At 37.4% G+C, this 13946-nt stretch overlaps 1 protein-coding gene across 5 annotated transcripts in view; it reads right to left on the reverse strand.

Annotated features, from left to right (window-relative positions):
- LOC131679174 (calphotin-like) overlaps window positions 1-13946 on the reverse strand; it is a 429494-nt gene that overhangs the window by 115100 nt on the left and 300448 nt on the right. For 4 of the 5 annotated variants that reach the window (XM_058959816.1, XM_058959818.1, XM_058959814.1 and 1 more), the window contains exon 4: window positions 10556-10945. The exons of the other annotated variant lie outside the window; for it this stretch is intronic. In XM_058959816.1, coding sequence (XP_058815799.1) covers window positions 10556-10945 — 390 coding nt within the window. The remainder of the gene's footprint in view (window positions 1-10555; window positions 10946-13946) is intronic. 5 annotated transcript variants of the gene reach the window in all.

The following is a 13946-nucleotide window of genomic DNA, read 5'->3' on the forward strand; positions in this document are numbered from 1 at the left end:
GAATGTTTTTGCGTAAGGGACATTCTAATTTGTTTTGAAAGCAAAAGTTTATGAGTTATGTTTGCCTATCAGACAGAATGACTTACCGTACCGAATCTGGTACTGGGAGTTGAAGGAAACGATTGAAGTAAACCATAGACTGCCAAAGAAAATCATTTTATGTTTAAAGACTACATAGTTGAAATCTACAAAAAAGTTGTTCATGTTCATATTAATAGTACAAAAACTTCCTAAAATTTATAGAAAATTCGTTAGAAAAATATTTGAAATAATTATTAAACATATTGATACTACAAGGCATCCTCAAAAACGAGTGATACCTCCAGAAAATATGTTTGCAAAATTTAACTGTACAATTTTGTTAAGGACGCTATCTAACTCAATTTGTATGCTCGTTAACCCCTGTTCACTTCGACAAAGTCCAATAGAATATTTACAAAACTCAATTGCATGAAAAAAAGAGTCGAAGACATTCCAAATTGATAGACAACGAAGTTATATCAAAACCTCATTTTTCACCTTTAACTGAAACTGTCCTTGGCAGCACTACTTCAGCGGAATCCAATACATTCAATAGCAATAATTTCAGTTCTACTGATAACACTAACAGTTGCAAGTGCTCAGTTTTTGTGAACAAATCTTGTGGAAACCAAACGTTATAGCTAGTTGAAGTTATGATGCTCTACCGACACCATAAGCGGGAAAGGGTTAGTTTTCCCAAAATAAGAATGTCAAGACACTACCCAAGAGAAAATTTTCTCAGCTTAAATTTGGGTCTCCAAATACCACCACACAGTGACTCGGTTTAGAACAAAATGTTAAAACTTTGTCGCATCGGTACAAATAAGATGGTATTATCTTGATACGCTGAATTCGTATTTGATATTAAAATATATTGAAAATCAACATTTACTGTTCATTAGGGTGGCTCAAATATTATTTTTTTGTTGAAACAGTTCATCAATTATTTTGAAGGTAATGTTTTCGTTTTTGATAAAAGAATGTCAGAGAAAAAAGTTCTCATTAGGGTGGTTCAAAAATAATTAGTTAAGTATAACCGTTCATAAAATTGTTTAATTGTAATGCTTATGCGCTGGATTTGTTTCAGAAATTAAAACATATTAGAACAAATCCCACTCAAGAGGGCGGCTCAAAAATATTTATTTTGATTTACCGGTTCATAGTATTTTACTAGTTGTAATGGAGAACGCTATATTTTTGATATTGAAATATATTAGTAAAAATACCACTCATTAGGGAGGCTCAAAAAATCTTTTGTAATTAAGGTTCATAAATATTCAAATAAGATGTTTTTGAATAGCTTTGGGATGTCGAAATCATTTTGACGTAAATATAACTTCACTTATTAGTGGTTTGGTCCACGAATATTTTATTCAGTAAAGGTTCGAATTGTTTGCCCATGCGACATTTTCAAACAGATTTTTCGGTAACAGGAATTAAGTGGATGTTTTATGATAAAGCAATTCGGGGCTAGCGTAAGTCTACCCACAACTGAAAAAATCTTTAGCTGATGGTGAATTTATATCACATTATTTTAAGATACTGATTCAATTTATTTAGAAAGTTTGCGTTTTGATAAGAATGTGTCATGTTGATAAAAATAATGATTTACTCATGCATTTAAAAATAAAGGAATCATTTATTTTAATCTTCGTTGATATCTGATGATAATTCGTCCGATATTTTCTGCTTAAGCATTAATTTAAGCTCTTCAAAGTGATTCTTGATACGTTTGTCGGGGGTTCCAAGTACGAGTTCACTGACGGGTCGGAAGAAACAAGCACACGATTTAAAATTGATATTTTCCCTTGAATTTAAATTTGACAGTTACTGCGAAAATTGAAATAATTCCAGAAACATTTACTGACATATTTAAACATAGTGAAACATTTACTGAAGTTTAAACCAACGAATGGATATACTATCATCATTTGAGTAACTACTCTTTCCATTCGCAATATTATTTGAAAGCTGTGCATGTTTTCTTGTCATTATTGACCACGTGTCTCCATTTGAAGTTTTTTAAAATTTTCATTGCCCATCACCAGTTTTCGTAAAATTAACTTGGGAATATATTAAAAAAAAAACTGGAAGCTTTCAATGCAGTGTAGTGCGATAGCGGGTATTTGTGGGCGTCATAGTCGTTATGGCTACTTTATTAAATACCATGAAAAACTATCTAAAGAATAATTAAATAAACTAGTGACTCATTCGTTGTTACGAAGTCTACGATGCAATTTAATCCAACGAAATTTTTTGTTGCAGTACCGTAAACCGGGGTGACTTTGATCATCGGAGTGACTTTGATCATCGGAGTGACTTTGATCACTCGAAACTTTTTTCGTAGATCTCCTATTAAACCAGAATAGTGTACCGAATCATTTTAGTTTGAATTGATTTTTACTCTAAACTTATAAAATACTGATTTGTTATACTTGAGTATATTGTTCGGTTTTTGGGTACAAAAACTACAAAAAACCGAAATTTGACTTTACCTGATTTTTACCAAGCTTCGTAAAGTGTTTTATAACAAATAAATCTCAGATTTGAGCAAGAGTAATAAATTACAAGCGAGTTTTTATTTTCCTTTAGATTGGGAAATGCTAAATTTAGTTTTAAAAGTTTGTTTATTTTTAATACATTTTTTGTGAAACTCGTTGGAAATTATTTCAAATTATTTTAAGCTAAAATTCGCAACATTTTTTATTGTTCTTGGAATATTGAACAATAAAAAAATGTTGCGAATTTTAGCTTAAAATAATTTGAAACGTGTTAAAATGAATGAAACTTTTTGTACATTGATAAAACACTGAAACAAAACAATTTTAGCAGTTTTAAAGGTTTTCAGAATCTTTATTCTAGTTGAACACAAATTATACGAATTTTGGTTACTCGAATTTTGCAGTACATTGAAATACTTTGTATAATACCAATTAACATCTATTTAACGATGAGTATCTTTCCAGAATTAGTTTAAACAAACATTTGAATGGAAAGCATTGACATCAATAACTTAATGTGGGTGAACGTGCAGGTTATCAAAGTCACCCCGGAGTACGAAAACGGACATCAACTTCAAATCATTTTTGAAAAAATAGCTGTAAACGGACAATTTTAGGTAAAACCATTCAATCTTGTTCTCCATACATCAGTACATGGTTTAAAAATATTAAACTCGAAAAAATGTGTTTCGTCTAAAAATGTGTAATAATTACTTCGAAAAGTGATGAATGTCACTCCGATTTACGGTAACCTATGCCATAAGAACAACTGTTTCTTCGAAAAATAAAAATAATCGGATACAGCACCTGTGATCAAATTTTGCGAAAACGATGTAGTTACACCATTCTAAAAGCTATGAAAAAATGTTTGGCGAAAATGTCTCTGACAGATTAGCCAATACAAGAAAAATACTGGTGACCGTATCGAGTAACCTTCATATTTGGACTTAAGTCCGGGCTCGTCCCACAGTGCACCATGCTCATGGAGTTTGACATTGGTGTTTGAAAAGATGTCACATTGTCCGGTAAATCCTATTCAAAAACCAAATTTTGTGTATTTATCGGTTATTGAAACCATTTTATGGTGTTTGGATGGTTTTGAAATATGGCCCGGGCCATATTTGTGGTCAGGGTCAGTCCAAGAGACTGTGTAGTACTTGAAACCCCGCGAATTTGTTTGAGTTGAAACAGAAGACAAAGAAAACTGGAAAGCCGAATCAAGAGTACAAACGACGCGATGTTGGAAAAATTGAGCACTAAGTTTGACCGGTCCAATGTTGGATTTTCAACCTTTGGTTGTGAAGGACCAAATTTCTTTTCTCGTATACCTATTCCGCACTAGCCAAACTATTTTAATACAGCGCGAAATTTTTGCAACTGAAACACGTGTATTTTTTCAAACAAATCGCCATCAAAATATTCCGAAACCGTCCACTAGTGGCGCTGCTACAGAATTATGTACGAGTTATAAGTGAAGCAGACTTCGCCCCATTCAGTGTTCTGTATTGGCGGTTATAGGCTGACCTATTTAGTAATCTTCAGTAATAGTGCTAGTGATGACTTGTGTAATGCTCTGATTGATGACGGTTAGAGTAGCACAAATTAATTTTCAGCATAACCGTGCAGCTATTGTGAATCTATCCTGCTTTGTGCAGGAAGGAAAAGCTGCCACAGCTTTGGTTCAAGAATCGTATTTCCATTAATGAAACGTCCATGTTGCAGAGCTACTTAACCCTGTCTTCGTAGTTTCCAACAATTCGCCCAATATTCGTATGATCTGCAGTGAAGAGGTGTTAGATGAAACTATCTGCTCCGACAGTAGTATGCATGAGTTGAGAAACTAGCTCGTACCAAACGAGTTCGACCAGTCATTATGTGATCACAAATACATGGTCATTTAAATTTCACGCTAGATATCGTCACATATTGTAATCCCTAATCCACGACATAAGACCTATTCCTATAGGGCTTGGCGACTTGGTCACCACCAAACAATCCGAACTATTTTAATAGCTAACGCACAAGAGAAATATTAAAGACTGAACCTGCTGAAATCGTAAGCAGACTAAGAGGGTGATTTCAGACTATTTATTTACGTTTTCCTTCTCATACACACTAAATGTGCGTAACTCACATTTTGGTAAATTCAGCTGTACTAAAAGTTGTATGCAAGATAGGTTACTTCCATTTTGTGTCATTGTGATGAGTGCAAAAAAAACTGACTTTTAGACGCACCAATTTTAAAAGCTCATAATTTTGTCTAAAATGAGATATTTTCACCGAAGCCAAAAAATCTTTTAAATTCTGTGGACTAAGTTTTGCCGATTTTCATTCAAAAATAAATATAGGTCTTTAGGATCACATTCAGCATCATCGTAAAAATCTATATTTTCCCGGAAATTGGAAATTTTTGCGTGAAATTACCGGTACGAATAGGGGGTAGGAATACAGAGATTGTCCACACTTGTCATCAGAGGAGGAGGACAGAGTAATAAACCCAGTTTTTTTTCCTGGCCACGTGAAATATGAAACTGTCAGATTTGGTTCAAATTTGGAGCAAAGACTTCTGGTGGGACTAGGAATTGACTTTCAATTTTTATTTCCTTTTTTTCGACCACTACATTCGGGATGTTAGCTTGGACGAGCAACCGCTTCTTGCTATGCAACATGCATATCCGTGGGGATAGTCCACTAATATCCAGTTACGCAATGATATCTATAGCAAAGAAAAATGTTTTTCGCAGAATCATTGAAGCTTGGGGTTTTTTGTAGATATTGTAAGTTTTTGTAGATATTGAGGAGTATTTCCATTCCATTTTGGAAACAGCACGAGGTCATGGAGTGACCTTCAATATATCACGGACTGTTTCTACGCAATGCTTAGCAACCGACATCTGTGCTCATCGTTAACACACGTAGAGATTACCAAACTATTTTCAGCCACTAACATTTAAAGCAGCTACCTATCGCGTTCGGTTCGTGCGCATTAAGATATAGAAATCATATATAAAGAAAGCACCGTTATTGTTATAGTGAACGTAAGCATTGCTTTGATCTGTTGGTTTACAGTGGTTATTGACCTCAAAACCTAAGGAATTCTGCAATATTTTGCGCATTAAGGGCACATGATTTAGCTTAAATAAAGTTTGATTTTTGTGTTTCGAACTGATCTCGTCACTAACTAGCACCAACTGGGGTTCTAGTTAAACGATGTATCTAGACTAGTACCCAAATTGGCTCTGGTTAAACACCCTAACTAGTCTGGGTAGTAGTTTACTGCCTATTAAAGCATAATATTGAAAAACAGCAAGCCCAGAAAAACGCTGGATGGGACAACTATGGTTTGGTATTTTTTTTAATATTTTCTAAACAAAGCGGGTTATCTTATTTGTGCATTGTGTCTCAGTGGTGATTCAGAATACAATCCAACAGATCACTCACTATCGACAAAAATCCATATGGGACTCTTATGCTTTAATGGATAGTTTAGATACATCGTCTAACTAGACACCCAGTTGGTGCTGGTTACTGACGAGATGAATTCGAAACACAAAAATGAAACTTAATGTAAGGAATTCGCCTACGGGAAGTGGAACGCTTGTTAAACAACACGCTTGGTGGATTTTTTTTCCTGTTTTCCCAATGGTGTTCGGGTGGTAAGAATGTGGTTAAACGCCCTATACCTTCCCACTTAATACACTGTGCACTAGAGTGACAGGAAAAAATTACCCCTATCGGCCCACCCCGGAGTCGATTTTTACTCCCACCAGGAGTACTTGTTCCAAATTTGAAGCGAATCGGACAAGTCTAGCTACCGGACCAACGTGCCTGAAGTTTGTATGAGACTTTTCGACAATTTACATGGAGAAAACCCACTAACTCGCATTTTTGCCGCTAGGTGGCACTGTATGCATCGTATTAACACTGTAAGTAAAAATAAGAAAGATAATTTAATTGTCTACAACTTTGTCGAATACTACTTGTCAATCCGGCTTCGTTAAAAGAAGTTATTAAACTTTGAAGAAAGTGATGTCTGAGTCAGTTTTCCATGGGGCCTAGCAGTGCATGGTTGTGTATCAGTACTCGATTCCCACGAACTAATTTTTTTTGTGCAATAACCGTTAGATTTAGCTCAATAGTATGTTCAGAAGAGTTGCAGTAAATAATACGAGTCATGTTTTGGTTAGAAAATTTTTGTTCCACATTGTACCGCATAGAGGGCGCCAACACTAACTTTTCAACGGAAAGAGATAGATATTAGGTATTTTCTACAAAGTTGTAGAGCAGAAATTTTTCAATAATTCTTCCGAACATTTTGATATTCTATCGCTCTTCTATGAAAAGTTAGTACTGGCGCCATCTATGCGGTTACAGTTGGAACTAAAATTTTTCAACCAAAACATGACTCGTATTATTTACTATAATTCTTCTGAACATACTATTGAGCTAAATCTAACGGTTAATGCACAAAAATGTATAGTTCGTAGGAATCGAGTACTGATACACAACCATGCACAACTAGGCCCCATAGAAAACTTACGCAGACACCACTTCGTTAAAAATTTAATAACTTCTTTCAACAAAGCCGGATTGACAAGTAGTCTTCGACAAAGTTGTAGACAAATAATTTATCTTTCTTATTTTTACTTACAGTGATAATACAATACATACAGTGCCATCTAGCGGCAAAAATGCGAGTTAGTGGGTTTTCTCCATGTAAATTGACGAAAAATCCCATACAAACTTCAGGCACGTTGGTCCGGTAGCTAGACTTGTCCGATTTGCTTCAAATTTGGGGGCAAGTACTCCTGGTGGGACTAGTAATCGAATCAGGCATGGGCCGATTAGGTTTTCAAAAATTCATTATTTTTCTGGGCAGTCTACTGTGCACATATGACCAAAAAATAACCACGTTCAGTGCTACACATTACGGAAAACCGTGCATGAAACCCCCCAAGAAAATCAACTGTAACCAACAAAACTATAGAGACTTCAACCCCCGACCGTTAAACCACAAACGAATATTAAATCACCAACCGTTACATCCAGTGTTTCTGTAGAAACAACCAGCACCGCCAAGCCAGATAGGTAACAAGGAGGAAGGTTTCATGACTGCAGTCAGCCAGAGGAAAAAGCATAACAAAAATATCAACCGTGATCCTCAAGATAACAGCAGCGTTGATAATGGAGGAAGGCGACGATCAAGAAAGCAGACTGAACGACTCTCAGGCGTTGTCTGGTGACGCCGAAAATGTTCCACCGACTAGAAAAAAAATCTCTGCGCGCAATGGTAAATTGCGTGCGAAAGATTCAATAAAAACACATTAAAATGCTCTTATGAATCTTTTCTGTGAATATTTAAAAGACCCACGGCTTTGTGAAACTCACGCATAAAACCGTGTTAAACAAACGAATTGAAAAAGGCAAAGTTTAGGAAACTAGGTGTCGGCAGATGTCCTTAAGGTGGTGTGCTGTCACCACTTTTATGGAATTTCGTCAAGAAACCTTATTTCAGCATTTGTAAGAATTGAAAGCTTAGTAGCATGCGTAGAAAAATTGTATTTAGCTTTGCCACCGATTTATCAATATAAAACCTTTTCAAAACTGTAAAAGGAGAATATTAGTCAATTTATAAGGTCAGTTAATCCAAATAAAAAATCAATGACGATTTGCACGCAAACGAAAGATTACAACCGGAGCTGGTCCGTAACAGTTCTTTGATTTTAAAATTGTTGCCGAAAATCAAGTTAAGTACATTGGGGTAATTCTTGACTAGTTCATCGATTCCAGAATCAAGATAGTTCCATAGTTTTCGGTTAATGCAGACAAGCTTTCGAAAAATTATGGGAACTCCTGGGAGCCTGATATGATGACAAAAGAAAGAAGTCACAACAATCCGGTCAAAACTAAACCTCAGAGGATATTCCTAGTGCTGGTGTGCTGCTACAGAGGCACGCCATAACATTAAACCACTATATGTGATTCTTAAACAAAAAGCACTTTCTTGTGCATACCGTCTTAAGATGATTGGGCTCTGGAACAGTAACCCAACAGATCGTGCAATTAGCCATACAGGATTGTTTGGAGCCATACCTGTATGTAATTGATTTAAGAGACCTTACACTAAGATGTAGTTTTCTCTCTAAAATCTTCAATGTGAAAATTCTTCTGCGAGGAACGGCTGGCTGGCTGTATAGAGCGATAGTTTGAAGAAAACGTGCTTTGCTACGTTAACGATGTTACATTCCTTATTGCAGAATAAAATCGGTGCTGGTGTCTACTGTCTTAAAATGAGATTAGACCAATCACATTCGCTTGGTGGATACTGCACCGCATTCCAAGCTAAATCATCAACAGGGAATTCGGGGAAAAATATTTTTCCTAAAAATACTTAGTTTGGTAGATTCTAGATCGAAAGCCATCACCGGTCGAACTCAAATCGAAGACCTTAGCATTTAAAATGCTATTCACTTTTATGGGTACCTGGTCATTTCGCTAGGTATTACTGAAAATGAATTTGCGGGCGAATTGACTAGAGCAGACGTGCTGCGACTGACTTCGTTGGTCCAGAACCGGTTTTACCACCTTCGATTAGTTGGATAAAGCGCAAAGTTTCGCTTTAAGACTGCGTCCGAACATGCCAACCATTGGAACAGCTTGCAGATTTGCGTTCAAATAAAACCTTTTTTGTCTAATGTGAATCAGGGCACTGATAGAACATTGCAAAAACAATGATCGCATGGTACTATTCAGCGGGCTTCGCATTCGACTCGTGTGATCATTACGAACCCGATTACGGAGCTTCAAATCAATTGATATGTAACTGCCCTGCATTATTGTGATTGCAAATCTGGATTTTTGATCTGGATACATAGACAAATCTATGTACAGAAAGCCAAAACTCGAGGATACGTTATTGTGCCTAACCCAGTGGTAAAGAGGTATATAGGCTTTATCATAAGGGTTCATTATGGGGGTGGGCGTAGCGTAGTTGGTAAATCGATTGCCTTGTACGCAGCGCACCTGGGTTCGAGTCCCGACCCCGCACATAGGGTTAGAAATTTTTCATAAGAGATTTTTCTAACCCGAAGAGGCGAATGACCTTAAGGTTAAAACCTCTATAATCGAAATGAAAAAACAGGGTTCATTCAATTTCCAAATAACATCGGGAACGTGCCAAACGAGCCCATTTATTCCTATTCATGATTCGTATTATGGGATGGCATATGCAAATGTCTGAAAAGTAATATAGGAAATGAAATACAAGCAAGGAAATGGTACGCAGATAAACGAATCGTTCAGTAAACAGTTGATTGCTATTCTACCATCTAATCTAATAATCTTTTTATCCGGTTCTGCTAGTACTCCTACCTACAGTAATATAATTGCTAAACAATCTGAGGTAAGATATTAATGTTACATGTAACGTTATGGTGCGTGATAATGTATTGTTTTGGTTTTGATGATGCAAGCGGCCGGCCATAAGAAGCAGAAACGATGGCTTTCATTTTAGTAACTCTGGCCACGATATCCTTAAATGTCGAACCAAAACCCGAATTTTACGTATGATGCTTTAACTGAGTTTTACATTTTATTTGAGTGAATCTGCCCTTCTACGCATAATTGACTCATGTATATAGGGAATCCCATTGAAAGTGGGACAACTGCGCGTAAAATGGCAGTAAAGTGGTTCTGCGAAGCAATTTCTGCCCTTCCGGCATCTACTTTCAAGCTTCACAAATGAACCATAACTATTGCCAACTGGTGTCCAATATACCGAACACAAACGACGCACTGAAAGTTAACCCCAGTCAACCATACCCATTAGTCACCGACAGACCCAAATTTACCAAACAATACAAAACAGACCCACAAAAAAGAACACCAACACAAATAAATCGCCCCCCATCCCAGAACGGGGGAGTCGAACCGGTCGTGGTGACCAACAAAAGACCACCTCCCCTCGTGCCAGAGCTAATATGGTAGCAGGTTGTACGAACAAAATAAATAAAAACTAGAAGCTATTGACTTACCTCTTCAGGAACTTTCTCGCACTCGCCATTCACCTTCTCCTCGTCGGCTTTCTCCTTCTTGGCGGGCTTCTGTTTGTCCTTCTTGCTGAACGAGATCGACCGGAAGGACCATTTCTTTTTGACCTTTTTCGGTTTTTTATTGCTGTCCTCCGCCGCGGCCTTGCTGTCGTTTAGCGTATCATCGTTGCTGCCATTCTCCAGCGTTTTGTTGGCCGCATCCGAATCGGACGATTCGACACCGGCTTTGTCTGTCGTGATCGGGGAGCTGGTAGCGATTGCTTCCACCGTCGCCGCCACCGGGGTTCCATCACCGGCGGCGCCATCTTTAACTTCTTTCTCTGTGCTGGCATCCTTCTCGTTCTCCGCAGCGTCGCTCTCGACTTTCTTCTCCTAATGGGCGGACGGACGGGTGAAGGAGTTGTTTGGTTGGTTCGTTGGTTGGTTGGTGTTCCGTGCGAGGAATTGCAAGTTTTCGGTCAAAATTGTCAGATTGTGTTTTAACCACCAGAGTAGATGTTTTAGTGTATTTCATGAAAGGGAAGGATGAGGGAAAGACAAATACAATTTGATTAGTGAAATGGTCGAGAAATTTTGATTTGGTTAACTAGTTTGTCTTATCCATCTGTACGTGGTTATGAATAGATTATCATTTCCTGATTCGGGATGAGATGGCTTGCGTGGAACGAATGTGTGCCACTCAGAACGGACAGGTACGACATGAAGCCGATTGATTGCAGAATGTTAATGAATAATGTACATACAGAGAAACAGATAAACGGACACGACACGAACATAACATACATTGCTTTTCCCACATAAATTCGTTTCCGATCCAGCAGCGTGAGCGCTGCACGATAAACGCCTAAAGGTATACCTAATGAACGCGAATGGTAACCAGCTTTATGATCCACAAATTGAGTTCAACTTTGTTGCATCAAACCTCGCGGGGTTCCTACTGGTGAAGCGCGCAAATTCAATTTCACCAACCCTGGATCAAGCGACAATATGTATAATACCTACCATTTACAGTGAAGAATGGGCAGTGGATGATTACAAACAAAGCAATTATTTTCTATTTTAATAAACATAAAAATTTACGAGTTGTTGACGCTTTGGCGCCATGAGATGCCGAGCAGAGGGCCACGTGTTGACCGAATGATGTATATGGATCGTAAAATGTACACACAAGGTAATCGGCAACTTTCGGTAGCGCGCTTGAATGGATGAGTCATGTACAAAGATGGAACTTTGTCTGACATGATTCATTTTCCTACGCATATTTCAAATAATATCGTTGGAAAAGTTCTAACTTTTTCTGAGTGAAATGTAGCAATTCGACAAAAGGCAATGATTGATCTTCTTCCGTGCGTAATTAAAAAGCGGAAACATATTTGTCCGCGTATGTATTTGCTGGTCGACGTAGTCAATAGATTTTTAGCACATGTTTCGTTACTGTTCTACATCGCGATTAGTCTCGATGCCAACATTGCACAGTGGGCCAGAATGCAAATTAAGCAGGAATTTAGAGATTTTACTAAAACTAAACAACCTAGCCTTATTAAGTCTTTGCCAAAGTTTCTGTAGTTTGGGAGCCCCTTCTTTTTGTCAAAACAACTGTTAGGGTGGTTTTAATTTTACCAAGATCAAAAAATTAACTATTTAGTCATTCTAGCTAGACCCAAACGGCCTTCAGCGAAGTTGCGGAACGACAAATTTTGGAAGTTTGCTGAAGACCTGGAAGCTCTATTTGTCATACTTTTCATTGCACAACAAATTTAAAACAAAAGGTTAGTGTGTTTCATAGTGTTTCTTAGAAAAACTGTTTTATTCAAATAACTTTTGCGGTATTGATATAAAACTGCGGTAGTCTTCAGACAATTTTAAGATTATTTTAAGGCGAAAAATTTGTTTCATTTCACCACATATTTAACCATTACCGTTTAAAAGTTATGAGCACTAATAGAATAATAGAGCTAGAGTTAAAAAAAAGCTAGAGTTTTAATGTATTATAAGAAAATTCGTCTTCAAAAATTCTGAATAACCTCTAAAAGATATGTTAAACAAATTAAAACTGCAAAAAAAAATTTGTCCACTGCAAAGATTTTTGTCCACGTGGTATATGAACGGCCCCTATATAGATAGATAATGGCTAGGGTGGTTATAATTTAATTAAAATTAGGAAATTAACTTTCTAATAGTTTGCGATAGAGTTTAGCAGTCTTTCAAAAAATTAAATTTTGAAAAACTTTCGAAGACAGACACTGTCTTGTATGTCTTGCACTTTTCAGTTTAACGAGAAATAGGGTGTTTCTTAAAAATTGTCTTATTTATATAACTTTTGCTGTTTTTGTTTTGCAATAAGATGGCTTTAGAAATACTTTCAGATATTATGAAGGAGAACAGCCGCTAGCTTCCTTCGCTAGAAAGTTGTATATACTTTTTACAAAAAAAACCATTTTTTGAGAAACATGTGACAAGAGTAAAAATAACGTATTTGCCATTTTTCGGAGATACTACAAAGCATGCTACTTAATATGACAGCAACAGTGCCCTAATCGAAGACAATGCTACTTGAAAGTTTTTTTTCCGAGAGTTGTCCCACTGGAGCTATACAGCTAGGTTCTCGGAAGGGCTCCCTGTCAGAATCACACACTACAATTGCAGACGAGACAGGCAGTGGCGCCCACTAAAACACTGCTTTAGGTCAACTGTAGCGGGCCTGGTGATTCTGAATGTGATATTTATTCTACGCTTCAGGTATGTGCGTAGGGACTTCGCGATCGCGTGTATCATCGCGAAGGGTTCTAGCATTTGTACGTTAACGTGTTCGATCGCGTGTGCGTTTGTGTGTAGCGTGTGCTAACGTGTATGTAAATTCGCGTATATAAATTCTATATTAAAACCGTTTGCCTTTCGCATATCCGCGTGCGTTCTAGAATGATCGTGCGCGGACCGTGAATCTGATACTTAATTTTTCGTGTACGGTTCAGATTCTAGAACAAAGTAGGTTCTTCCATATCACTAGAGTTCCCAGTCATGTCGCCATGGAACGTGTTGTCTAGTGGATATGAACTTTATTTTTTTATTGATATAGCTGAATGTATGGAACTAAGTTGCTAGAATGGAGGGTAAAGATTTCCGGACGTGACCGATTCATGATCGCCCGAACACGGACATTTGCGACTTCGCGTTTGAGACCGCGTTTATAACTTCGTTAGTACTAAAACGTTCACATTGTTACCGGATTGTTATCAAGTTTGCGCGATCGCGAACGCAGGTATGCGTAGATGATCGCGAAGAGCTTAAGCCATCGTTTGTTGACGTGTTTGTAGTGTGTGCTCGCGTGTATGTGACTTCGTGTGTATGTGCCACGCGAATCGTGATCTTTAGT

The sequence above is a fragment of the Topomyia yanbarensis genome, chromosome 2, assembly GCF_030247195.1.
Source record: "Topomyia yanbarensis strain Yona2022 chromosome 2, ASM3024719v1, whole genome shotgun sequence".
Lineage (NCBI taxonomy): Eukaryota > Metazoa > Arthropoda > Insecta > Diptera > Culicidae > Topomyia > Topomyia yanbarensis.